Consider the following 27979-nt stretch of genomic DNA (forward strand, 5'->3'; position numbering starts at 1 on the left):
GAAACACTTTTATTCAGTATGGCTGAAATTAAATGGGTTATTGCATAAAGAAGTAAGCTTCACTTATCTGAAAATTCAAATTATACAGAAGAGCTGATTTCCAGCTGTGCCACAATAAGGGAACGGTTTCCATGCCTGCTTAGAAACACAAATTTATCTCCATAGATTCTCTCGGCCCATCAGCTATCCTACAAGGAGCATCTAAGTAACAGCCCCTGTGCTTTGAGCGCTGGAGTCCAACGGTCACAGTCTGGAAGGATGCGCGACCTCTGAACACCTCTGTCTCTGAGTCAGAACACTGATGCAGCTTTATTTTGCGAAGCCAAAACTATGTTTGAAACATACAGACTTTGAATCCTAAGCTATCACTTTGAATTTCATATAGAGATGCAGGTCAAGCTTACAAGAACAATAGAAAGTTTCAAGAACAGATTTCTCAGGATTATACATGTCAGTATCTTTGTAATTCACATCAGTACCTTCTAATACATGCCTGCATTTTGTAATGTGGTTTTTTGTTCTACTTGTGTTCATCTGTTTACAAAGCATTCTCAAAGCTTGAGTTCTAAGAACTTTCTAGAAGCTAGAAATTGGATTCCATGATCAACCTCAGACTTTGGGTAAAACCACCTTAAAGTCAGCAGCAGAAGTGAAGGATCCCAGCTCCTTGCCGACCCCGAAGCCCTTGGCACAAGGGTCCTCTCTGTGCTGCTTCCGCTTCTGGGCGTGGAACAAAAGCTCTTTCTGTGTTGTCTCAAGGAAGCTTCCTTGCACTTTTTTTAAAAGAAGGTAATTTAGACACCTTACACTTTAAACGGTCCCCACTTCCACTCCGATTTATGTAACAAATAGTTACTGAGCCCCTCTGTGTGCTGAATGTATGCTGTTCCTATGTGGCTTCATGGACCTCTACCAGATTTTGGGAGAATTACCGACTGCAGAGAACATTTTCTTGGGGAAATAAAGCAAACATACACTTTCCCGATGGCCTGTTACCACCTGATCTGCCTTATCCGTGGTGACAATCAACACCAGTGCATATCCAGCCACTGTCCATCTCCCCACGCCACTTTCCCAGCTTGGGTGAAGTGTTTCACCTTCTGCCTGAAATGAGTTGTGCGAGGGCTCTTAAGTGATTTTTTTCTGTCTTGGTTTTCCAAACCCTGTGCATTTTGCTGTGATCAGGAGAAACTGTGCTCTAGAGCTTCTTCACGAATATTCCTGAAAACATCCACGCTTGTGCACAGTTGGCTCCAATTCCGCATTCCCCGGGGCCTGCTTTGGGGAAGGCCAGCTGTAGGGTACCCTGGGGGCTCGGGGCTGCAGGAGGACAGTGCTCCTGAGTGCACGTCTACCATCCCCGAGCCCCCGGGCACCGCCCGCTCCGGGCCGGTCACATGGTGAAGGACGACGCGTTTTCGTTGTCCACGGTCTCACTGTTCTGCCTGGAGGTGAAGGTTTCTGAGTACAGCCTGGAGCAGGAGAAGCCCGGCGCCTTCTGCCTCCGTCGCACACACCACAGATCCTTCACGATCTTCAGAAAGTAGCTCCTAAACTTCTGCCCAATGAAGGCATAGAGCACGGGGTTGAGACAGCAGTGCAGGAAGGCTAGGACCTCGGTGACGTTGGTGCTGTAGCCCAGCAGCTTCTGGCCATGGCAGGAGCGGTTCATCCTGCCCAGCTGCACGGCTGTCACCAGGAGCACCATGTTGTGGGGGATCTGGCAAGCCAGAAACACCAGCACCACGGCGATAATGACGCGGATAGCCTTGTGCCTCTTGGAGTTCTGAGCCTGCACTAGGGTTTTGACGATGAACATGTAGCAGAAGATCATAAACACCAGGGGGATGAAGAAGCCAAAGAGGAGCTGAAGCCCCAGCATCAGCAGCTTCCACTTGATGGGGTCGGAGCCCTCGTGGTAGCGGGGCTCGCACACGTCGCTGCCCTGCACACTGTACTTCTGGTTGAACACGAACGTCCAGCTGGAGATGAGCACTGACACCACCCACACCACCAAGCAGATCATCCTGTGGTGCGCCAGGGTTCTGGACCGCAGCCGGAACGACTTGGTGGCCTGCACGATGGCGATGTAGCGGTCCATGCTGATGCAGGCCAGGAGCAGCATCCCACAGTTGAAGTTGACGGCGTAGATGCCCTTCATCAGCTTGCATAGGGCATTGCTGAAAATCCACTCACCCGTGGCGTGGCTAACAGCCCAGAACGGGAGGGTGAGAACGAACAGAATGTCAGCAATGGCCATATTCAAGAGATAAACGTCTGTCATGGACTTGGCCTTCTTATAAAAAGCAAAGGTGACCACCACCAAAATGTTGCCCAGAAGGCCAAAGACACATATCAGGGAGTAAGCCATGGGCACAAAGAGCCCAGAGAATTTCCTGACCTCTTGCAAGGAACACAGTAAGGTGTCATCATCAAATGAATAATCCGAAATATTACCCGACCCAAAATAGTCCTCATTGAAGTTGAAGACGGTGCTGAAATTCATTGCTTCCTGGAAAGTGAACAAAGGTAGAGTTAACTGTAGCGCAATGTGCAGGTAGCCACAGCTGACCGAAATTACACTGCTAACCACAGTAAGAGAGATGCTCACCCCACTCATTGTGGTGCTTACTCTTGGCAGAAAAGGCGGGCCTGGTATAGAAGGGGGTGGAAGTTCAACCACTCTGGTTCACCAGCAGAGATAACAGGGGGGAAGTGAATCTAAGGAGGAAAGAAAGCAAGACACACTGTGATTGAGACAAGTATTCCGGAGCCCGAGAATTACGTTACTAGCATTCCATTTCACCTGGACACAAAGGGTGCACGGAGTGCTATTTTGCAGGAAAATATTCATTTAGAACAAGGGTCTGCAGGCTCTTTCTGCAAAAGACCAGACAGTAAGTATTTTAGGTTCTGCAGGTCCTATAGTCTCTGTCCCAACAACTGGAATCTGCCCTGGCAGCTTGAGACCAACAGGAGACAACTTCACACATGAATGGGCTCCGCCAGACTTGGTTGCCATGGCTACAATTTGTCAATCCCTGATCTATGGTATAAAGAAGGGAGATACCAGCAAAACCACAGATTCTGATCTGTGCAGAAATCTTGGTGCAAAATGCAATTTAATGACACTCAACAGCGTTCCACTGAACAAAATCCACAGAACTGCAGGTGTGTCTAGAATACTTATGATTTATAGCTTACAGTATGATTCACTTTTTTTCACCCAGCTGGGCATGTGAGAATCTCTTGTAGAATTTTTTAAAGTTTGAGCGTGGGAGTCATTCTCGAGATATGCTGAATAAGTTTCTCTGGCTTGAAAGGCGTTAGGAACGTATATATGTATTTCCCACAAGACGCAGATATTGTCAGCGTGCACTAGAGTTAACAGGCACCAATCTGCTGGGGCAGACACATCATAATCATCCGAAACCAGGCTGGGGGAAGAAAGGTCAAGGTTAGAGTGGTTCAGGATGGCTCGTTGGACAGGCCCCCTCGGTCCTTGGAGAATGGGCGTGAGGCAGGCAAAGGGATGGCAGAGAAGGCGAGCAGGTGGAAAAGAATAGAGAGTACTGACCTGTGCAGCAGCAGGGTGGCCGAACCCTCTGGTTCAAGGTGACTGTTACCAACCAAGCTGCACGGAGCAGGTGATGTGCTGGGAATGCCCAAGGGATGATGCACGGAGCCAGGCTCAAGAAATTCATCAGTCCTCACCTACACGGTCAATATTGATACCCGACATTTTGGGGAGGAAGTCAGTATTAAACAAAGCTCACCCTGAGGATTTTCTGAACGTACTTCTCATATCACTTGATTCTCGTTGTGTTGCTTACACAGTCACAGATCAGGTGGCCCCAACCCCATTTCCTCCCTAATGCCTGGAGCCATCACTTGGAGAGCGAGCCTTTGCTGCCTCTCAGCGATTGCTCTGGACATGACACTGGGGGCGGGGGGGGGGAGGTGTCACCTGTGCACTTCTGCAGTGACCTGCAGCTGTGCGTTCTCACTGAGGGCTTTAGGGCATGCAGAAAAGCCACAACATAAAGACTTGGTGTTGCAAAAGCATATGAGGAGATAAACATATCAATCCAATTATCAAATGAAACATGTCAATCAAACAAGACTACAAGATTTATGGTTCCAGCCATGATGGATTCACAGAAACCAAATGTACTTTACTGCATTAAACAACCAGAAAAACCTATAAAATATGTTAACAGACGTCACAAGAGTAAGGTCCCTGACCAGAAGAGAACAGGTGAAGTGAGCTATGACCTGAGCTCTGGGAAGCCCCCAGTTTCCAAGGAAGCAGTTTCCAACTGCAGAGCATGGGGACATCCTGAGCAGGGGATGGGGACCTCACTGAGGACACAGGGATCAGGGTTCTGGAAGGTCGGGGCAAGACAAGGTATATGGGAGAGGAGGGAGCTACACACGGAGAAAGGAGAACTGCAGAGAGGCGTCCTTGAAAGGAAGTAATGCAAGAACGTTTCAAGAAGGGAGAGGCAGAGAAATCCTCAGATCCCTCACGGGCTAAAATAGTTCTTTCCCACAGAAGGTGTAGCAGCACCTTCTAAGTCACAAGGCATGGGACAGCATCCTCAGAACAATACCGTTTGAGGAATCCTACTTTAAACACTACTCTGGGCCTGCCACAACAAAGCTTGAAGGACAGTCTCAGGTGACCCACCTGATTCTAATAACATAACTACATCCGAGAACAAAGCCCCAAATCATTTAAAGGCACGCAACGAATTCCAGCCTTCAGCCATGTAAAATTCATGTCAGGCATCCAAACAAAAATGTCTAGACCATTGGAGGCTGAATGTCTGTGTCTCCCCAAAATTCATACGCTGAAGCCTAATCCCCAAGGGGGTGGCATTTAGAGGTGGCACCTCCCCTCATGAATGGGATTAGTGTCCTCATAAGAAGAGTCACAGAGAGCTTGCTTCCTCTCTGCTCCCTGCCTCCGGAGGACAAGAAGACTGAACCAGGGGGTCCTCACCAGACACTGGGTCTGCTGGCACCTGGACCTTGGACTTCCCAGCCTCCAGAACCGTGAGAAACAAATGTGTCCTGTTCAACCTACCCTGCCTGTGGACATCTGCTACAGCCTCTCACACTGACCATGACACAGACTTTTGAAGAAACAGGAAAATATGGCCCATAATGACATGAAGAAACAAGAATGACAGAGACGACAGAAAAACCTGCTCTGATAATTACTATCAGTATGCTCCAGAAGCTCAAGAAGGTAGAGGTAAGCACCCGTACGATCAAGAAAATGACAAAAAGTATAAAAAAGACCCAAATAAATGTTCTATAGATGAAATACAGAACACATAAAATGAAAAATACACTGATGAGGATTAATATACACAAATCAATTGTAATTCTATGCCCTCCAATATTTGGAGTATTTGGCAATTGAGACTGGAAAAAAATTATAATAGCATCAAAAAACATGAAATAAAATACTTATATGACTACATCTTAAAAATTGATACGAGATTTCCATGTTGAAAACTATAAAACACTGCTGAAAGAAATTAAGATCTAAGTTAAAGGAGAAGTGTATCAGGTTCCGGATTAAACAATCCAATATTAAGATGTTGGTTCTCTCCAAAATGATCTACAGATACAACACGATCCAAATCAAAATGGTGGCAGGATTTTTGGAAGAAACTGGCAGCCTGATCCTGAAATTTATATCGAAATCCAAGGGATTTAGAAGAGCCAAAACCATTTTGAAAAAGAGCACAGAGTTGTAAGAGTCATACTACCTGATTTCAAGACATACTATGAAGACACAGGAATCATGACAACATGGTATTGGTGAAGGGGTAGATACAGAAATCAATGGCCCAGGATAGAGTCCAGAAATAGACCCACACACCCACAACCAACTGATTCTTAACAAGATGCCAAGGAAATTCGAGAGGGAAATAACAGTCTTTTCAACAAATGGTGCTAGGACAACTGGATGTTCATGCATAAGAGGTTGATCGTTTCTCTTACCTCACGCTACAAACAAAAAAATAACTCAAAACGAATTATAGATCTAAATGTGAGAACCAAAACCATAAAACGTCTGAGGAAAACAGAAAAGAAAATCTTTGTGCCCTTGGGAATGGTAGAGATTCCTTATCTAAGTTGCAAAAGGCATGAACTGTAAAAAATAAATAAATAAATAAAAATTGATAAATTGTAACTCATCAGAATTTAAGGGGCTCCTGGGTGGCTCAGTCAGTGAAGCATCTGCTTCAGCTCGGGTCCCGATCTCAGGGTCCTGGGATCGAGCCCCACGTTGGGCTCCCTGCTCAGCAGGGCATCTGCTTCTCCCTCTGCCCCTCCCCGCTACTTGTGCTCATGTTCTCTCTATCTCTCTCTGACAAATAAATAAATAAAATCTTTAAAAAAAATTTGTTATACAAAAACAATGGATCGTGGATCACCACATCAGAAACTAATGATGTATTGTATGGTGACTAACATAACACAACAAAATTTTTTTAAAAAATGTGTACTTGATCAGAATTTAGAACTTCTGCTTTTTGAAAGACACTTAAGAAAAATAAAAACAGACCATGGAATGGGAAAAAATTTTTGTAAACTTGTATCTGATCATGAATTGTATCCAGAATATACAAAGAACTCTTACAATTCAATGTCAAGAAGACACAACTCGATAAGAAACAGGCAAAAAATGTGAAGTGAGTTCACCAAAGGAAATACATGGGTGGCAATTATGCACAGAAAACTTTTTCAGTGGATGAGTCATTAGAGAAATGCAAATTAAAAATGCAATGAGACACCATTTGTCACCCACTCGACTGTTGAAAGTCAGAGACGGACGAGACAGGAGGCACGGATGGAGACATGGGAGCTGGCCAGTGCTCAGCCCCGGCAGTGTGAATGCGAAGTCACACGGCCACTTTGAGAAGACCATGGGGCAATGTCGTGTAACATTAAACATGCACTTACCATGTGAACCAGCAACTGACTCTTACATATTTAGCCAAGAGAAATGAAAATGAAAGACTAGTACTTGAATGTTCATGGCAGGTTTATACGTAACAGTCCTGGATCATAAAGAACCAAAGCTTCCATCAGCAGGTGAACAGACAAGTAAGTCGTACCAACTCCATATCACAGAACACTGCCCACCAACCAAAAGGAACAAAGTCCTGAGGTCCGCTCCATGGGGGGGAGTCGCAAAGGCATTTTGCTGGGTAAAGAATCCAGACATCTAGGACCAGGCACGGCATTATTCCATTTACGTGAAATTCTAGAGAAAGCAAAACAGGAGTGATGGAAATCCAGTCCTGACTGTCATAGGTCAGGGATGAGAAGAGATTGGCTGAAGGGGGCACGGGGACCTTTCCGGCTTGACGGAAATGTTCCCTATCAGGATTGTGATGTTGATGGGCACTTGTCAACACCCATTGACTCAGGTACTTCCAGTTGGTGACATTCACTGTGTGTAAGTTATACCCCAAGAGAGTGAATAAAATAACTGCACACAGGTCCATACAAACGCGCTGGTTAAGACAACAGGTGCCGTAGGTCGGAGTCCTCCCCAAGGACGGAGGGGCGTGTGCAGGTCCGTGAGCAAGGCAGGACTTGAGGCAGCCCCTGAAGGAGGGAAAACACAGACTGGGGGCTGTGGGGGACACGTGAAGGGAGGCGGGGCAGACACAGCACGGGGGCCACGGGGCCGCCAGAGGGACCCAGGGGACGGACCGCACGGCAAGCCTGGGGGCTGTACGGGCCCCCAGTGCGGTGGGGTCGCTGGGGTGGGGCACGGCGACGTTCGGGTCACGCGGAGGCTGGTGGCTGATGACGGAGCGGGCAGCAGAGCGCCTGTGAAAAGGGGACGTCCCCCTGCACTGCGGACTCGGTGCCCAGCTGGAACCCCAGCTGGAACCCCGCTTCAGAGAAATGGTTTCTTTAACCACACCACGACCTATAGTGTCTTCTGAATTCAAATTCAATTCCGTTCAACAAACGCTTAGGAGCTCTCTGTTGAGGATGACACTGGGGATATATGAGGATGAGTCACAGGTCAGCTCCAGCTCCAAGCAGCTGTCGGGTAAACCGACGCAACACTCGCAGCAAAATCCTGCGAGGCCGAGAAAAACAAGTGGACGGCTCTCGGCGAAGAAAAGGCCAGCGTCCAGAGGGCCTTCCTAGAGGGTGTCCACCCGAGGAGCTGGGTGGGCGGCCCCGGGGGGGACGGGGTGCTCAGGCCAGGTTGGGGGGCATGGGGTGTTTGCCCCTGCTCAGTATGAACAATCTACAAATCTGGACAGCGGTGAATTCAATGCTGTTGTGGTTAAGAATCAGTGTTCTCAATAAAAAACACTGTTGTCACATTTACAGGGATGCCAGTCACTCACCGTGATTGGAAATGATTCAGTCTGCCCCAGACCACCATCATCACCACAAAAATCATGCGAATTGTGTTAAGGAAATTGTATTGGTGACAGATTGGCATCTGGGCCACCACGACCCATAAGGAAGCCTATACATGTTTGGCGTAAGTAAATTACCTCAGATCTTGGGTAGCAAATGTTACCTTTTTGGAGAAACAACAAGTTCTGGACTTCTTTGTTCCAAACATTGAGATGGTAAAGCCATGAAGACATTTTTGAAGACCTTCTTCACTGAATGGGGTGGGAGGGAGTGTGTACTGTCTAATCTACTGGGGGTTGGCGGCCGCCACAGAGGACACGTCTGTTCTTCACTGAGCTGACAAACCCACAGTCTCGAAGTTTCCGGATGCAGAAGGCTTGCCCCAGCTTGTTTTTAAAGCTCATCTCTCTCTCTCTCTCCTCTCTCTCTCTCTCTCTCTCTCCCTAGCATATCCCTGTCATCACCACCATTCTTGCCAGGTCTTATTTTGAAGATCACATCTAAAGGCACCGGCTCAACCAATTCTTAAAATGTAATTTGCTTATCTTTGAAATTCGAGTATTTCCTAAGTCACTGTCTGTCCCACAGCCGGGAATACGAACACTTCCCCAGAACCAGTTGGTATGAAGAGAATCTGTGGGACCAACTGTTCTGAATTGTCCTTGGGAGGAAATTTTGAGGCTTCTGAGGGGAAATCATGATGACACGCTTAGAAACACTACTCTGTTCAAACCTGGTTTTGCAGTGAGGAGCCTTCTTGCCTGGTACTCCACTGCTTTGAGCAAAGTGCCGACTGTTGCTGGCTCAGGCACCCACTATCACCACCTGCCTGAGCCTCAGCCCCTCACAGGCTCCCGCCGCCTCGGGCCCCTGGGGTCTCACGTCCGGCCCACTGTGGCATGGCACCGGGTGAGACGCGGGAACCGGGAGGCCCAGATCCGGTGACTGATGCCCGTGGAGTCCCACCAGAGAACAGACTGTGTAAGAACTCTCAAAGCTCGTTTGCAGAGACAGAGAAGATCAACGCCCTGGTGCAGATGCCAGGCAGGATGCTGACGTGTGTTAGGAAGGGCTCCGGGGCAGCCCGGGATGGAAGCGCCAAGTGCTCAGGCGGGTGGGCCCACACTCCAAGCCTGCTTGTCATGGTCACCAGCTTGCAGAGCAAGGAGGCATTGTAGACACTGCAAATCTAAGATTAAGTCTGAAATTTGTAAGTCCTCAAGATGTGGAAGTATGATCTAGGTGAAAGACAATGAGTGGCTATGGGCTGGGTGACTGCCCAGTGCAAGACCCTTACTGGCACCATGCTGGGCTCTGTCCTGTGCTACCCGCTATTTTTATGACTGTGAGGGCCAAAAATAGAGGAGGCAAGCCCATCAGGTCTGAAGATGACGAGACGCCTAAGACTAGAATCATTATATTGGATGTGACAGAACCAACGTGATAAAACCCTGGACGGAATCAAACAATGGGTCGAAAGTCATAGGATAAAATTCAGTGGGGAAAATAGGAGGTTCTGTGGCTTGGATTTGAATAGTCAATTACACGGATAGAAAATGAAAGCTTAGCAGCAGGATCAATGTTAAGAGTTTTATCTGATAGCAATTTCACTGAGAGATGACTGAATCTATACAGCAGATACAGCATCAGCTAACCGAGCGTCTAACGGAAGGTTACCTGCATCTACGTCGTATTTTCCCACCCCGATCACATGCTGCTTGCACACTTACTCACAGACACACTGTTCTGATAGACAGGGTCAGTGTGTGTGGTTAGCAGAAGCAGGGCCCAAGAGATGCCCGTGCCCTAGTCCCCAGAACCTGGGGAAACATGTCTTTCCATGCCAAAAGGACTAAGCGTTTGAACCCTGAGGTGGGGAGATGACCCTGGGTTATCCAGGTGGGTCCCATGCCGCTTCTTGAGTCCTTAAAAGTGGGATCTCTCCCAGCTGAGATGGAAGAGGGAAGAGAAGAGACTCGAAGCATGGGAGGGCTCGGTCCATCGTTGCTTTGAGGACCAAGCAGGTGGGTAGGCTCTGCGAGCTGGGACCGGCCCCCCCGACAGCCAACATGAAGAATGGGGATGTCAGTCCTACGGCCACAAAGAGCAGATTTCTGGCCACGGTTTGATTGAGCAAGGAGACAGATCCTTTTTTGAGAAACTCGAAGAGGAACACCCCTGCCAACAGCTCCACTCTAGCCTGGTCAGACCTGCCCTGGACCCTGACCTACAGAGCTGTAACGGACGCGGTCTGTGTGGCTGAAGCTGCTGATTTTGTTACGACAGCAATAGAAAACTAAAAACAGTGCTCGCTAAATGCATCCTGTTAAAATTAATTTGTTTTTTTAGGTCAAATCAGTAAAACTCTAGGGTTTAGAATGAGGTAGGTAATAGTTCCGGTGACTCTGCTCTGGTCAGACTTCCACGGTAATTCTGATGGTGCTACAGGAAACGTGAGCAGCCAGAATCAGGTGAGGCCCAACGGCCAGGCCAACGAGAAGCAACCAGTCACCACGCCTGCAAGTGCCAGTTGCCTAGCCTCAAGACAATGACAGGTCGGGTAGGAATGAAGTCATCAACTAACCTGCAAGGTCGTCATGTGAAAGAGGGTCTAGCCTTACACTCCCACGAGTGGAGGTTACACAGACAGACTGTGACCTAGCATCAGAAGAACAGTTGGACCATTTAGCAAGAACGGCACGGGCCCCTCAGGAGATGCTTCTCTGTCAAGCACAGGTGGGTGAGTCTTTACGGAAAATGAGGAGGCTGGGAGGTGGATCGGACCCACTGAATCAGAATTTCTGGAGATGCAGCCCTTTGGAAAGGCAGGCTGACCAGTAGGCTGCATCTCCCGCCTTTCAGCTGGGGCTCCAGTGACCGTGAACCTGGACCAGCCCTCCTTGGAAATACACCAATGGCCTTTGCCAAGGGACGGAGACCTGGGCGTCCCTATCTAAATGTCTAGACATGCTTCTAAGCAGACTATACTTGTATACCTACACCCCTGACTGCATGCAAACTGGATTTTATGGACGAGGGGCACTGTCCATGGGAGGACGGGAATCACGCACCCAGGGATCTCCTGTTTGCATGATGAGTGGGTATAAACTGGGGCCCTTTGTGACAATGTTTTCACACACACTCTCCATAACACTTCATGTGGATTTGTTACTGAAACCCGTTTCTGGTGAGCTCTGTCTAAGGGTCTGGGGCTCCTCCGGGAATGTGCCTGGTGCTTCAGAGCACCTGGTGCCTGCGGAAAATTTGATGTCGGGCGAGAGCTGTAGGTCCTGTGGATGTCTGCTTTGACCACTCAGCTCTTGGGTCCCACACGCTGTCCACATTACTCTCCCCCATATTCATGTGTGGGAACTGCTGCTCCCGAGGGAGTCCCAGCTTCAAGGGACCAGAGCACTGGGATAGACCAGCTTTTGAAAGTGGTTCCCAGGAAGGCTCTGGGTGGGAAGAAGGGAGGGAGATTGGCGGGGAGACGGCTCTGTGGTTCATAAGTTTGGGAAACGCCACTAACCGCAACCTCCTCTTGGATACTGACACAGCAGTTTCTCATCAATGGCTCTTCAGAGCCCTGCTTGCTTGAGCAATTACAACTTCCCAGACCCACTCACCCTCGGAATTAGAGGCTCGAAGTAACCCCTGAGTGACTCCCTTCTCACAGTGAGCATGCTCAGAACCGAACTTTCATTAAAAGATAGGCCTTCATGGGTCTCCCCTTCCTGTTTTAGAGACACATAGCGCTAAGTTAAATCTCATGAGACTTTTGTATTTAAAGTTTGAAGCCATATGAACATATCACCCTTCTAAATGGAAAGCAAGTGTGCTCAACCCCAACATTACATGTATGCATGTGGTCAATGATCATTTAGTCCCTGCTTTTCGGTCTTTAAAATTTCAAAGACTTTGTTACTGCCCATAAAAAGAAAGTGTTACTTTAAGAAAAATTCAATGTTACTTAGAGTAACATTTTAAAAATAGCATTTAAAATGTTAACTTATATTTTTATTGCAATAAGAGAGTGTGACTTCCTGTACAATTTTTGTCAGATACCACATGCAAAGAGTCTCAGAAACTAACAGCTAATTAAGTCATGCAGGAATGAAATGAACAGGGGCGCCTGAGGGCTCAGTCAGTTGGGCGTCCAACTCTCGGTTTTGGCTCAGGCCGTGATCTCAGGGTCATGGGATCGAGCCCCATGTCAAGCTCCACACTCAGCACAGAGTCTGCTTGAGATTCTCTCTCTCTCTCTCTCCCTCTCCCATCCTTCCTCCTCCCCCACTGTCTCTCTCGCTCAAATAATTAAATAAATCTTAAAAAAAAAGAAAAGAAAAGAAACTCTGATACTACATGACCTAAAAACCAGAGCCAGCCCAGGAAGCCAAGGAAAGGGTACCAGCGCACCCACTACAGCTGAGGAGAAGCCGGGCACCAGTCCATCCCCCCTCAACACAAGCGCGCCCCCCGCGAGCAGAGGAATCCCGCCGCACCTCTGTTCCCTGAACTCTGAGAGCTCTGGGAGTTCTTCAGTCACCTGACCAGGGGCAGGTAGGAAACATTGCAAGTTCTTAGCAGCAAGGGTCCTAGCTGGGACCCGCTAACTGACACACGCTCAGGCTGGTCACTCTCTGTTGGGACCAGGAGTGGGTGCAGGCAGAGGGGCCGCAAACGGGAAGTAGGAGCCCCTAGAGAAGAAACGAGGTCTGGAAAAGCAGAAGGGGCAGCTAACACACCAACTTCCACTGCTTGTCCTTTGGCCAAGGGCAGACTCTACCCAAGAAAACTAAGTGTGGGGAAAACATTAATAAGACATCAAAATATTATCAGCAAGGAAAACTGCTAAAATTTTAACTTAGTTTATAACAAGTTTAACAGTTAAAAATTAAATGAAAGCAGATTTTAAATCTGTACTTACTTTCATAAATAGTGATGGCCCACAAGATACAGAACAAGAACTAAATAAGAGTGTGTATGTGTGTGCATATACACGTGTGCATAAGAGTATGAGTGTAGATAGGTCATGTGTGTATATGCACGCATGTGTGTGTTGTGTGCATGCGTGTGCATACATGTGTTTATGTGGGTGTGCATATGTTGTGTGCGTGCATGTTTGTATACTGGTGTGTGCACATATGTGTGCATACATGCATGTGTGTGAGATCACTCTGGGGGTGTGCTATAAATTAAGTTATCATTGCATACTGGACACTGGGATCACTGCTTTACATCTATTATCTCTTTTAACAAAAACCCTTTAAGGTAGACACTATACCCATTTTTCAGATGGGAGACTAGAGGACTGTTCACTCTTAACACTCTAATTCACTTTGTCTCCACAGGGTCTTCCTGAAGGACTAAATTCTCACAAGATCTTAGATAATACATATATTTTCAAACCTTTTAATTGATACCAGAATCTCTTATACTGCAACTACAGGTATTCAATAAATGTATGTTTTCTCAGTTCATTTGAATCATGGGCACACAGTGTTTTATCCTTTTTTAGATAAACATCAGCCAAGCTGAAACTCTAGGCTGGCTTCCTTCTGCTTTCGAATAAGAGCGGTTAAGAGAGAAGCCAGAAGGTTTTTTCCAGTGATTTGTATATAGGTTTGTAAATTTTTTTTCTTTTGGTTTTTTTCACTTCTTTGGAAGCTCACTTTTATATTTGCTTTTTTATTTGCAGAAATCATACTTTTAATCATTGCAAGAATAGATTTAATGCAGACCTTGCATTTATCTCTTTGCAGTGTTGATCTCCACAATCTGTTTCTGCTACTGTATAGGCTTTGGAGGGAATCTATGGCAGACTCTCTCAAAGATCATTATGCTTTCTCCTGTGGTCATGAGACACTGACTTCCTAATCATTATGGCATTTGCAGACATTATCAGAGCTTTTTCTGTATTGCCCCGAGTCTCATAAAAATTTCCACCCTATCAATTTCTCCTAAACAACACCTTATAAGCTCCTTCCCACTCAATCCCCAGCTACTCAAAATGCCCACTCACTATCTTGCATTGCACAGATCACATTTTGCATTGGTTTCAAAACATTTCTTAGCTTAGTCTTTAGCTCTTCAAACTTCTTGTGTTAAATAAATGACTGCATTTCACTCAAGACCGCTGCCCTGCGGGTATTTAACTATAGGAAGAATCAATGCCCAAACCATCCCTGACGCTCCAGGGCAAGGCAATTATGATAAAATCGCTCACTGCACACTTGAAGGAAAAGGGAGATTTTTGGAAGCACGATCCTGTTCCTAAAGCCAGAAAGACAATGTCTTTGCAAAAGCAAGACTGCTTTATCAAGGGCAACACACTCACCAGGCCAGTGTTCTGGAACTCCTGATGCCCCTCAGGCAAGGGTATCAAAGAAATGAATGCGGTTTGAAAGAAGCGAGGGGCTTGGCCGTGCTCACCTTAGAAACGCCGTGATCCAACGGGAATTGTCCTGTTACACCCCTCCTGGTGATGCTTCACGTCACCACTGTGATTCTCTTGACGAGGTGCAATTTCTAATAGCCATTAAGAAAAAAGTAGTGAGAGACCAGAATTGGCCAAAAGCAAATTGCTGAACTACCACTTCCTACTTAAAAGTAACGCCTATTTGCCCAAATGCAGAAGATTAACCATGTATAACCTGTGGGGTATAAAATAATCATATGACTCCCTGGAAGCCAAGTCACGCCTGAGGAGGAGCTGAGGAGAGGTTCAGGACCTGGGTGGCGGTGCTCCTCACAGTGACTTCGAGCTGCTTCTCCACTTGTGGCAACGGTGTGTGCTCAGACCTTCTCACTCCTGTGCCTAATTATTTCCCATGAGCAAGGAAGGACACTTTGCAAACTGCCTGGGAAGGCGTAGACGTGTTTGGGAACGGGTACATGAGACTGTGGTTAGGGCAGCCCCTGGAGCCCCTGTGCCTGGATTTCCCCCAAAATCTGTGCACCCGCAGGTAGGCTCCTGACCCTGTGGGGACCCCACAGTTCCTTCTTCTGTCAGATTAACGGCCGAGTGGCTCTTGCCTCAGAGTGTCCTGAGAAATACGGAGTGGATCCTTGGGAAGCAGGGAGAATGGCGCTCACCCAGAGCAGGCTCTCAACGAATGTGAGCTATTGTTGTGTGATTTAGGCCGTAAATACAAGTCCCTAACAGCTGGGCGCGTGATCTTTATGAGATGGCAGGTAACAGATCTGAGTGCCTTGCGTTAGAGGTAGCAACCGATGATTTGCTTGGGGAACTCATTTTTAGGTGTGAGTGATTTAAAAAATGCAAAAAAAAAAAAAAAAGGAAAGGAAGAAGGAGAAAGAGTTCTGGAATCATAAAGGTGTTGGTCATCATAAAGTGTGCTGCTGTGAATCGAGTCTCAGGAAATACCAAATGTTTTACAGCAAAGGGACACAGAGATCAATGCAAGCCAGGACCGGACCAGCTGGGGCTGCCAGGCCCACAGAGCCGAGCATCTCTGCTTCCTCCCTGAGCTCACTGGGCGCCCACAATCGCTCGGGGGCTCACCCTGCATATCGGGCTCGGAGGCTAGTCAGCCTTCACGCCTTCCCATAGACTCCTGAACCCTGCTTGTCCCTGACCCCGAGTGAGCATGTCCCCTTGTCAGCTTCTCTTGGGAACTGGCTGACCACAGCAGGTCGTTTTTCCTGGCAGAACAGGTCATTCCCTTTGTCCAGCTGTCCCCCCTCCCCAACAGTCTGCTTCTCCTGTTTCTTCCCCTGACCCTGTAGAAGCAAAGCCTTCTTCTGTTTGATTCTGAGCCACTCACAGACCTTATGGTCACAGGGAGACCCACTGCCATTGTCCCTGCCTGACAAGAGTCCTTTTGAATAAAAATCTCTCCATACTAAGTCCCGAGGTGTTGCTCTTTGACAGAGCTTGAGATGTCCGTCTATGCAGGGTGCCCTATCCCCTCTTCTGTGTGAGAGGAACCCCTCTGTGTGACTTCCCTCTTCGTCCCTGCCCCGCAGCAGGCTGCTGGTTGCTGGAGACAAAAGGGAGCACCTTGCTCTTCCTCCCTCCTTTACCTCATCATCTTCCCCCTTCACCACCTCCCCCAACCTCTGAGGTTCTGCTTCTTGCTGTGCGTGGAAGCTCCTGGAAGACCTGCCTGCTAGGGGCCTCAAACCCCTCACAGAGGAAGACACAGCTCCCCTGGGGAATTGGGGAATGCATGCATCCTGCACTCTCTACCCAGCCCCACTAACATCCCCTTTGATGGCCTTGTTCGGCAGGCAGGTGGAGAAGTCAGCCCTTTCATAGCAATTACAGCCCTGGACTTGGTCTGCCTAAAAAAAAGAAAAGAAAAGAAAAAGAAAGGAAAAACAGATCTGCTCTTGCTAAGAAACTGCCCCCAAAAAACAGAAACTAGGAAAGTGGCACGTTGAGGAAAGGAACATCATGCAGACACATGGAGAAACCCGTGGTGTAGAGGCTCAGTCACAGCTCCTTACCTGGACAACACTGAGACCTGTGGCAGGATGCAGACCCCCTTTCAGAAGTGGAGCTCAGGGAGGCAGAAGGTGGGAGAACCTCCCTAGGCCTGACCTCCTCCCTGGCGCTCCTCTTCTGCCCCCAGGGAGAGATGGGTCAACAGAGCATTAGACGTGGCCGCCGAGCAGCCTTCCCGTTCAACCGTTCCATCTCTGAGGCCACTACTCCAGGACGCACCAGCTGCCCGGTGCTCACTGTGATCTTTGCTCCAATATCCCTTCTGTGTTTCAAAGCAAATCCAAATTATAGGTCATCCTTAGGAAGCTCAGACCCATTTTGTCTTCTTGTCTCTAGAAACTGGCCTATATCAAAAAGCCCATGAGGTCTCACCCTTAGGAGATCTTCCTCAAATTTAAAATTGTGCTGCTCATTTGCATAGACATTGTGAGCTATGTAAAAAGCAAGAAATACAGTATGCAGTTATGCATTTTATATAAACAATTTTACAGTCTGAAAGTTTGACAGCACATGGCAAATTTGATTCAGAACGAAGTCCAATTGCAGTTTGGTAAATGAATACCCTGTCCATAAGGAATTGCTTCAGACCGTGGGGAGTCTGTTTGCTTTAGTGTGAGGGTGTTATGTGCAGGTCCGAGCTTACCAGTGACTATTTGTTCTAACTGCTGGGTTTCACCACTGGGGCATCTCTCAGCTGCAGGACCCACTAAAATGCAGCAGGAAATGAGAATCTGGCCATGCAGACCCAGCGGAGAATCCACACTGGCCCTCTTAGGAAGGAAAAAATTAGAAGGAAAAACAGGTACTTGGGAAATGTGTATTATTATGAATAAACAAATTTCTTAAATTATAAACATTATAAAATCATAAAAATGTAAATGATTTCAAGCAACAATTGTGTAAAGATAGCTTTTTAGTCAAATTGACTTCCTCATGGCTTGTCTTGAGTGTTTCCTTAAAGGAAGGCAGAGAATTCAACATGCTTTTGACTTTGTGGGTACTTTCAAAAGATGATTCACACACAGATGATCAGTGTCTGCTGAGGAACATGTGGCTGCACATCGATGCCCCTTCAACAGTCTGGTAGGCCCTTGGCCCTTACTGCCTTAACAATTCCCACTAGCCACTGTGCAGGTGCATAACCTAGTCATGTGCAATGTTTCTGAGAAACATGCCTGAGTCTTGTTCCAGAGGACAGTGTGCCGGAATGGCGGAAACCTAGCTGACCTTGGTGCTCTGTGTTCCTCTTGTGATAGTGACAGGTAAGAAATGGCCACTTTCCATTCCTCTACTCCCAATATAGTGTGCTGCTCACATGTCAAGAGTAAAATCTAATTTCCATCTTCTTGAATCTAGATTGGACCTGGTGACTTGCTTGGCCAATAGGATAGAGTAGAAGTAGTAATCTGGGATTTCTAAGGCTGGGTCACAGAAATGCAGCTCCCTACTGGGCCTCCTGGGATGCATGCTTCCTTTTGGAACCCAGCAGAAACCATGCAAGGAGAGGTTGGATGTAGACAGTCTGCTGGGATCCCTGACACCAGCCAGCCTGGTGGGACACCAACCTGCCCACTAGAGCCTTCAGATGACTCAGGTATGAGCTTCCCTCTGACTGAAACTGCTCAAGAACCACTCAGCTGAGCCAAATCAACCCCCAGAGCCACAAGAGATAATAATAATAATAATAATAATAATAATAATAATAATAAATCATTGTTTTGAGCCACAACTGCAGGTGGTTTGCCAGCTACATAGATAACTGGAATGGTTCTCTACTTTTCATCATGCACACTAGACCTCCTCTGAAATCATAAAGATGTATGAAAAATGTTTAAAAATCAAAACAAAACATACTTCTTTAAGGAAAGAAGGAAGAGAGAAAGATAAAGAGAAAGAAAAGAAGAAAGAAAGAAAAAGAGAAAGAAAGAAAGGCCACCATTCCCAAGAAAAGAGGCAGTTAGAACAGGTGCTGGAAGTGGGGGGGATGGAGGGGGGGGGGATGAGAAATCCAAAGCAGTGACGTGGTTGGGAAGGTAGGTGTGGTTACATTGAAAACAGGGTATCAAACCCAGCAGTGGTTTACATCTGTGCCATGCTGTTTGGATCTACCTCTTTTCTTCCATATAGAATTAAGAAAATGCTACTCATCAAATTATGTCAGCAAATTCCCATTAGGATAAAAGTATATTTTGCAGTGGGAATTACCAGTTTTGCTGACATCTCCAATTTTAGAATTTACAAAGATTTCAAGCTATGTATCCTTCATGTTCACTCCCTGCTCTAGCTTTGGGCCTGTAGGGTTTTGACACGCTGTTACTCTACGCCCTAAAGTATCTGGCCTGAAAACCTTACTCATAAAAGCCACTCCAACCTAATCCACCTCTTATAAGTTCATATTTTCAGATAACTACCACATGCATGCTACTATGTACAGATATGTGATGCAATTTCTTTCCCTCCTTTAAGAAATTTTCACAGTTGGAAAGCAGAGACACATCCCTGGTGTTAGCACCACTGCTGTGTGTGGCAAGGCAGCATGTGCTTCATCACTGAGAAGACGGTATTGAGAGGTGGAGAGTTCAGAGCAGGGAGGGAGCGTGTTCTTCTAGCCACGACACTGGTCCGAAGAGTCTTTGTGAAAAAAGAAGGGCTGGCGCTCAACCATGAGGGATGAGGAATATCTAGCCAGGTAGGAGGGGGCAGGCAGGCAAACAGCACCGGCAAGGAAAGCGCAAAGATGGACTGGCACATGAGGACAGAGAGAGGGATGGGACAGCAGGAGAGCTTTGTGAGTCATGGAGTGACAGGGAGCAACTTCACGGAACTGACTGGAGAAGAAGTGATACCGTGCGGGAGTCATCGAGGGGAAGGAAGAATAGCTGGTAGTCTAAAGACAGGCACCGAGGTGCTTTGGGTTCCTTCCTTGACTTGTCCCTTATTCTATGTCATTAATCCTCAGAACAAGATAGTGTTGGTGTTGTCAAACTGAAACTCAGAGAAATAAAGCAACTTCCTAAAATTCATACACTTAGTAAGTTGAAAAGCTAAGGCTCAAATCATGTCATCTGATCCCAAAGTTCATACATATTTAGGAGATATTTTGGAAAAATTAGTTAAGAAACAAGACAAAGAAGGAATTAAAATGATGCCAATTTTTTCATCTCAACAGGACAGAGAGCTAAGAACCGAAAAGTTATTTCTAAGTTTCTAACATATTCCTGTGAAGTTACAGAGACTGGTCTGAGAGGAAGGAAATGAGTTTCACCTAAGGTACACAGAATGTGAGGAAATGAAGGTCTGTGTAACTGGAGATTTTTGACATGACTTTAGATCCATCTCAGCCACATATTAGTTGTTTTTCAAGTCAGTCAATCTCTGGGGTCTGTCTCCTCATTGATAGATAAAGATTAAAGATTTACAAAAGATTAATGTGAGCTTCAGACACATAAGGTGCATATCACCTACAGTATTTGGCCCATAATAATAGCTGAGGGTGATCATGGTGATGGCCATGATGTGATGGTAGTGATGGTGGTGATGGTGCTGATGGTACTGATGGTGATGATAGTCATGATGATGATAGTCATGATGATGGTGGTGATGGTGGTGATGGTGGTGGTGGTGGTAGCGATGATGGTGGTAATGGTGGTGGTGGTGGTTACAATGGTGATGATGATGGTGGTGATGGTGGTGATGATGGTGGTGGTGATGATGATGGTGATGGTGGTGGTGATCATGGTGATGGTGGTGGTGATGGTGGTGGTGGTGGTGGTTATGGTGGTGATGATGATGGTGATGATGGTGGTGATCATGGTGATCGTGGTGATGATGATGGTGGTGGTGGTGATGATGATGGTGATGGTGGTGATGATGGTGATAATGGTGTTGGGTCCTAAATGAGGGGCTATAGCAGAGATGCAGGAATAGTTCCACACAGAGAGGTTGTAACTGAGCTCCGAGGTGTGGACAGAAGTCCGGGAGCTTGTCCTTGTGCTTAGGAGCAGGACAAATTGAAGTGAGGAAAAAAGACAGGAAAGAAGTGGCCAGAAGGATAAACCACTCAGTATTCCTGGGGTGTCTGGGTGGAGCAGTCGGTTAAACATCCAACTCTTGATTTCAGCTCAAGTCATGACCTCAGGGTTCTGGGATCAAGCCCTGGGCTCAGCAGGGAGTCTGCTTGAGATTTTCTCTCTCTCTCTCTCTCTCTTTCTCAAATAAATAAGTAAATCTTAAAAAAAAAAAAAAAGAACACGGCATTCTTGAGGCTGGCGAAGCAGGAAGTGCCCAGAAAAGGAAGTGAGGACTGAAACCTGGTGTGTGTGTGTGTGCGTGTGTGTGTGTGTGTGTGTGCGTGCGTGTGTGTGTGTGTGTGTGTGTGTGTGTGTGATCACCAGTGTTTACAGTGCTCTTTGAAGACCAGCTTTCAGTATGAATGTCCAAGTGAGGGCTGGTCACAAGGACCTCAGAGAGACGGCACCGCGGGAGTGGAGGCTACAGCCGTAGCGAACGTGTAGCTAAAAGATCAGCGGTGAGACTCACAGCAACAGAACGGACTATGGAGAGCCGCGGACACAGGTGACATTTCCATGATTCAAGAGCGCCTGGGGGGCTCAGCTGGTCTAAGCGGCCGACTCTTGATTTCAGCGCGGGTCATGATCTCAGGGTCGTGGGATCGAGCCCCACATCAGGCTTAGTGCAGAGTCTGCCTTGAGATTCTTTCTCTCCCTCTGCCCCTCCTCCACTGCTCTTTCTCTCTATCTCAAATAAATAAATAAATCTTTTAAAAATGTTTCATTATTCACCCTAGGGGTAAGCAGGCAGCACCTCTGACCCCCACACGGGACCCCCGGGACCCACTCCTGGGTCCAGTGGCAGCACTAGGGGCAGACACTGACCTCTGTGCAGTCCCCCTCTCCAGCACCCAAAGCTCGGGTCCTCTGACTCAAGTTGTTTTCTGCTCAGCCCTCAGGCACAGCCCACCAGGGCAGAGGAGATCCTGGCCCCCGTGGACCAGCAGGGGACCCCTGAGCCCACAGGGATGGGGCTCAGCCTTTCACACCAGCACTGACCTCCCGGTTCTCCTTATGGGGCTGCCAGGCTCAGGGTGGCCAACCACCCTGGTTTGCCAGGGGGTGGAAATTTCTGTGCTGAGAGCCACACAGTCCTGGTCACCCTGGGTGTCACTGAAGTCCTGGCAGCAAGGATCGGGGTGAAGGAACCCTTCTGCATGGTTAGGACGGGCTGGGTGCCTCCCTCTGGAGCAGGACTGGGCCTGAAAGCAGGACCCTAAGAAAGGAAGAGAGAGGCTGGTTGGACCAGAGGCGGGGCCACGGGGGAGAGGGCTGCCCCCCACACGGGACGAATGCTCACTGGCCTCATTCTCAGGGGTACACCAAGGAACACTTGGGCCAAAAGATATGGAAAGGAGGAGTTCTGAGGAAATCAGGCTGCCCAGTCAAGAGATCCAGGAGAATTAGGCACGCAAGGGAGGCAGCTCCTATAGGATCCCTACAGATGCAGCCTCCCCGCGTCCTCGAGAGATGCACGTTTGAAATTCTGTGTTCCTGACACTTTGTGGCAGGTGGCTGCCCAGCTCCTCAGCAATGGGGACGTGCGACCCCTCACACGTGACATTCTGTGCGTGTCCCATGCCAGGCACAGCCACTGTTTTAAAGATGAGTTCAACTGAACGAATACCATTCTTTATATAATGCCCGGGATCTTTGGAATGGAGGAGAGAGAGAGGTTTTCAAAATGTTGAGTTGGCCTCATGACAGTAGCTGTCTCTTTACAAAATTTTGTTCGAGGCCCCAAATTTAAAGTTCTAACTCTGACCACAACATTCTAGACACAGGAAGTGTGATAAATGATGAGTTTTTATAAGTATAAGTGAGAAACTATGACAAGACTGCGATCAGAATATAGTCTGGGATGAAATGCATTAAAATGATGGTAGTGGTTGCCTGGGAGTTAGAAAGAGAAGAAATATCATTTTGTTTCTGTGACTCTGTGCTTCCCACACATTTAACAATGAGTTACATTGTTTGCGTAAGGAAACAATTTCTAGCAAGGAAATCTCTATTACAGCAACTATTACAGATATCACTGCTGGAAAAATCACACTTCTGGATATTTCCTGACTATCTTCACTGTCTGAGTGTTCCTGTAATTGCAATTTCTTTGTCAGTTTCCAGAATGGTGAACATGCAATTTTGCTTCAAGTGAGAAGCAGGAAATGTATCGGAATGTTGGACACCCACCATGGCTCAAAACAGGAAAGCTTGAGAACATCGTATTTTTGACCAAATGAGACAATCAATAAAATAGGTCTAAGAAGCTCTAAAACTGACTTCCAATGGGACTGGTCTCTCTCAGACTTAAAACTATCACAAAACTTGGGGCACATGGGGGCTCAGTTGGTTAAGCGTCTGCCTTTGGCTCAGGTCATGATCCCGGGGTCCTGGGATGGAGCCTCACGTCAGGCCCCCTGCTCAGCAAGGAGTCTGCTTCTCCCTCTTCCTCTGCTCCTCCCCTGCTTGTGCTCTCTTGCTCGCTTGCTCTCTGACAAATAAATAAATAAAATCTTTTTTAAAAATCACAAAACTTTTCAAGGAGGGCACAGTGGATTTCACCAGAATACAGAACGAGGGTGACAGAAGTGCCTCCTTAGCACCTGTCCCACCAGATCAGGAGCTCAAAGGACACCGTGGCCTGGCGTTTGACCTTGAGAACCACCCCGCACGTCTGGAGAGGAGATTCGGTGACCAGGTGCTCGCCACGGTTTCAGAAGGGCATGGGGGGAGGGGGGAGGTGAATCACTGCAGCTGGGCTCACAAGATCGGAAAAAGCCCAAATTGACAAAAAGACCAAAGAAGACTTAATTTATCATATTTTCATTTAATTATACACACAAAACAGTGAATAGTGGCTTACTAAAACATGTTTATCTACCAGAAAGAAGTCTGGGAAAGAAAACTGGACCTCTATAATCAAATGATTTTGATGTTAGATGAACCCACAATAAAATCTCAAGTTTCCTTCCTTGAACCTGTACAGACATCGGTGCCTCAGTTCCTCCTGGTGCTCACTGTGCATCACAGGGGACGGCTGCTAAGCACAGGGCCCGGGAACCCCACTGATTCATTGTGTTCCCCGGTGACCCAGATTCAGGGCCTGCATTTTCTTCCTGAGGGGAACAAGTCAGGCTGATTTATAAAGGTGCTACAGAAATGAGAAAGGGTGACTTCAGGACAGATGGTCACAGGCTGCTTCCCACAAACCCCCACACACACTTCACAAGACACCCGCCATATACACCCCCCACACACACATACCTTACACAGACACCCCCATATACACTCCACACACACATCATATACACACACCCCACATGCATACACCCTGCACACATACACCCACACCCACACATCCACGTGCGTACCCCACCACATCCACGTGCATACACCTTACACACACACACCTCACAAGACACCCCCCACATAGACACACCACACATGCATACACCCCCCAACACACACATCCACACACATGCACACCCACGTGCATACACCTTACACACACACACATACACACACACACACACACACACACACACACACCCCACACAAGCACACCCCAACCCCGTTCCGAAGCACAGCACACAGCTGCTTCAGCGCTTTGGGCCGGGACAAGGGGCTTGCTCATCTCTGCCCCGTGTTTACAGTGTGACCAACAGCCCCCACTCCCCGCAGATGAGGCTCCTGCACTTGGCCTGTGAAACTCTGGGGCTGAAAATGCAGATTCTGAACGGGCAGGCTGGCCGGGGCCTGGGATCCTGCTAACCCCGCACTTGAGCAGGAAGAGTCTCAGGGCCTCAGCTAAGGGCTCGGAGGTTGAGGTTCACGAATCTCACCGTCCACTTGCCCCTAGAACTTCAGACGGTGAGGAGGAGGGGAGCACCCGGGGCTGGGGGCAGCGTGGAGGGCTTACAACCTGGAAACCCATCAAAGAAGCAGGGTCCTGAGCAGAGGGACCCAGAGGCCACATCCACCCCACACCCGAGACACCCCACACCCACGTGTGGGCTTGGCGTCAGGACCCTTCACTGCTGGATGAGGCCCTAGGGCACCAGGGCCACTGTCGAGGTGCCGCTGGCCCCACCCTGCTCCTGGGCCCCGTGCCCCCCCTTTACAGCCTCTGCGGGTCATGTCGCATTTCTTCCTTGCATCTCTTGCCCCCCTTCCCAGCCTGCCCTTGTCTTCTACACCTGCATTCTCTCCTCGTGCAGTTTTCTCTCTCTTCCTAGTTCCATCTCCTCATTCTACTTCCAAAACAGACAAAGTCGGGAAGATAAAAAGGCATGTACTTCTTTAGGAAACCCTCAGCGCCCTCTGGTATGGAAGCCTTTTCAGATCGTGACACCTGTGTGTGGCCATCATGTCCCCTGAGCACGGGATAAGGCACCCACTGCTGAGCCCACTCCACACAGCAACGCGGCGATGCCCACTCTGCCTGCTCTTGTTCTTGGGGAAAGTTATCCTACGTTAACTGCCAACTAAGGTTGATCATGTACAGATCTATATTTTAAGATTTGAGACCTGATCCATGAAATTTCTACTCAAACAGGTCTTCCGGTCAAATCGCCATCGTCCAGCCCTGCCTCCGATGCCTTTTGTAGCCCCCACCATGGATGCAAGGTTCTCTCCTCTGCAGCAGTGCCCCAAATTGCACGCTGAGATTGCTCAAATACTTGGGACCCTTTGCTTGTCTACATTAAATGAGCCTAGGTTCTGCATGGAGCACTGGGTGTTATGCACAAACAATGAATCATGGAACTCCATCAAAAACTAATGATGTAATGTATGGTGATTAACATAACTTAAAAAAAGCCTTGTATTTTGATTCACAAATACAAAATATATTTTCTCTATATTATTAAAATTATATGTGCAATCTAAAAAAAAAAAAAATGAGCCCAGGTTAAGTATGTTGAGCTGTCCTATCAAGTTTGGGATTCTTCCATCCCAACTTCTGATGGCAACCAGTCTATCAGCCCACTGCTCTCAGCATCTGACACGAGCAGGTGACCTTTCTGCTTCCAATAAGCTCTGGGCTGGGAAACCAAGCCACCCCACTTATCAGAACCGCACCTAAAATAAGAGCCAGTACCTCTGAGTGTGCACCTTAGTGTCTCCCCTGGGAGAAGCACTCACAAGGTTCTGGGTATGGGCTTTATAATTTTTATTTTGGTTGCAGTCTCTTTTGGGGTTCATTTCCTTGTTCTCAGTTTGTCTTAGAGGGTTTGTATTATTGGATAAGTGACCTCCAGATAAAGGAAGTCTCAGAAGGTTTAAGACATTTAGTAAGAGAAAGCAGAATGCACGACTAAAGCAGACGTCTCCCATATTGTCATGTAAATGCAGTAACAGTATTTAATGGCATAAACGCATTAACCCACAACACAGTGAAACTCATTGCCACCCATTTGTCACTTTCACTTGGAAGACGATGTTATCACAAGAACATCTTCCCATGAATTAGAGCCTGGTGCGTTCTCTTGAACCAGACCCAGGAGTGCAGACACATATGGGTGCATGCTCACAAACAGCCTCACACCCTCGGCTGAGCTGGCTCCAGGCTCGCCCACCCCTCCTACCACCATCAGCCGTGCTGGCCCATCTCTCTTCTCCATCCACATGGCACTTGCTCCTGCCTTGTCCCCTCACCCTGCCCTGCTCTTCCATGGCTGTCCCTCCCTCCCTCAGCCTCTCACCTCCTCTGTATGCCATCCATGTGTAGATGCACTAGCATGCTGTCTTGTAACACAGCCCAGAGCCCATGTCATGTGCAGTAAGTCAGGGAGACTGTTTGGCTTGGGTTTACAGAATCCGCATGTCTTCCTTATAGTTATGATTCATACAGATGATCGCCCTTTCAAAACTGGGCTCCTTGCAAATGCTACAGGCTTTTCAAGGTACAAGCCACCATGTGTCAGGTCACAAGCACCTGAAGGTCATACTTAACATCTTCGTGAAATAGAGAGTGCACCGACTCTGGAATCGGAAGAACCTGGACTCAAATCCCTCCACGGCCACACACTGATCCTGTGACTTTGTCTAACACCTGAATCACACCTGCCTCCCAGGACTGCCATCAGAACTACCTGAAATAAATGTGAAGTCTCTACAACAGTGTGTAGCTCCTAATAGACCCAACAAAATTTAGCGTCCTTCTCTCTCCCCAAGGCACAACCAAAGTTGCCCAAATAAGCTTTCGGTCAACACCTGACTCCCTAAGATGAACGTTGCAATATTTTTTTTTTGCCTTCAAGGCATGAAACAGTTTTATTAAGACAACACAGATACAGTACTTTCTAAATTCCAAAACAAAGCAGAAACTTACCACTGAAGAAGTAGCTTTTTATTCTACAAGTGAGCCACCACTGAGTTTTTCCCTTCAATTTCAGATTTCTTAAATCTTCAGATTTCTCTTCACTGGTGGAAACAGCCTGGCCCTCCCCTTGCTGTGTAAGACGGTGTGGACGCTGTGCCACCCCAAGGGCTCCACACTCTGGACGTCCTTGTGCTCGGTGCTCAGCAAACTTCTCAAGACACTACTCTCTCACTCTTTGCCCACAGGCTGGGCAGTGTGGTGAACGGCCTCACCACAAATTTTATTCCTCCAGCACATACTTCAGATCATATAAAGGTAACAAATAAAGTGGAGGAAGGAAGACAAGTGTATGTAAGTAGGTCACTTGATCATTTCAATTTTACATATAAATTCTTGTTGTTTCAGAATTGTTAGTCTGGGAAATATTTTTTTTATTTTTCTTGGAAATTCCAAATTAATTAGAATGATTATAAAGTTCTCTGAAAAGCTCCACACAGTACTGAACGAACTTTACAATCGACTACCCATGCTCTTATTCTTAAGAGAATAAAAAGCCTGAAAAAAATATGACTAATGTTTTTATGGTAAAAATATAATGACTAGAGAACCAGCGTGTCACAAATATCACAGGTCTGTGACCGTCTCTGAGAGAAGGCATTAACCCAGTTGCAAAGGAGAAATCCCACCCATGTTGTTTCACTA

The 27979-nt window shown here is 47.4% G+C and overlaps 1 protein-coding gene across 4 annotated transcripts; it reads right to left on the reverse strand.

Annotated features, from left to right (window-relative positions):
• Nucleotides 1-27510, reverse strand: CCR6 (C-C motif chemokine receptor 6). 4 transcript variants are annotated; one of them, XM_027600866.2, is made up of 4 exons: nucleotides 27287-27510; nucleotides 14848-14943; nucleotides 2612-2721; nucleotides 1-2512 (listed from the first exon to the last, which is right to left on the reverse strand). In XM_027600866.2, the coding sequence occupies exons 3-4, from the start codon at nucleotides 2618-2620 to the stop codon at nucleotides 1394-1396; spliced, it is 1128 nt and encodes a 375-aa protein (XP_027456667.1). In that variant the 5' UTR covers nucleotides 2621-2721; nucleotides 14848-14943; nucleotides 27287-27510; the 3' UTR covers nucleotides 1-1393. The 4 variants fall into 4 exon arrangements, with proteins under 4 accessions (XP_027456667.1, XP_035584258.1, XP_027456666.1 ...); XM_035728365.1 differs by lacking the exon at nucleotides 27287-27510 and adding an exon at nucleotides 16888-17228 and having other exon boundaries at nucleotides 2633-2721; XM_027600865.2 differs by lacking the exon at nucleotides 27287-27510 and adding an exon at nucleotides 16888-17228.
• Nucleotides 27511-27979: the final 469 nt, after the last annotated feature.

The sequence above is a fragment of the Zalophus californianus genome, chromosome 7 (genome assembly GCF_009762305.2).
Source record: "Zalophus californianus isolate mZalCal1 chromosome 7, mZalCal1.pri.v2, whole genome shotgun sequence".
In the NCBI taxonomy this organism is placed as follows: Eukaryota; Metazoa; Chordata; class Mammalia; order Carnivora; family Otariidae; genus Zalophus; species Zalophus californianus.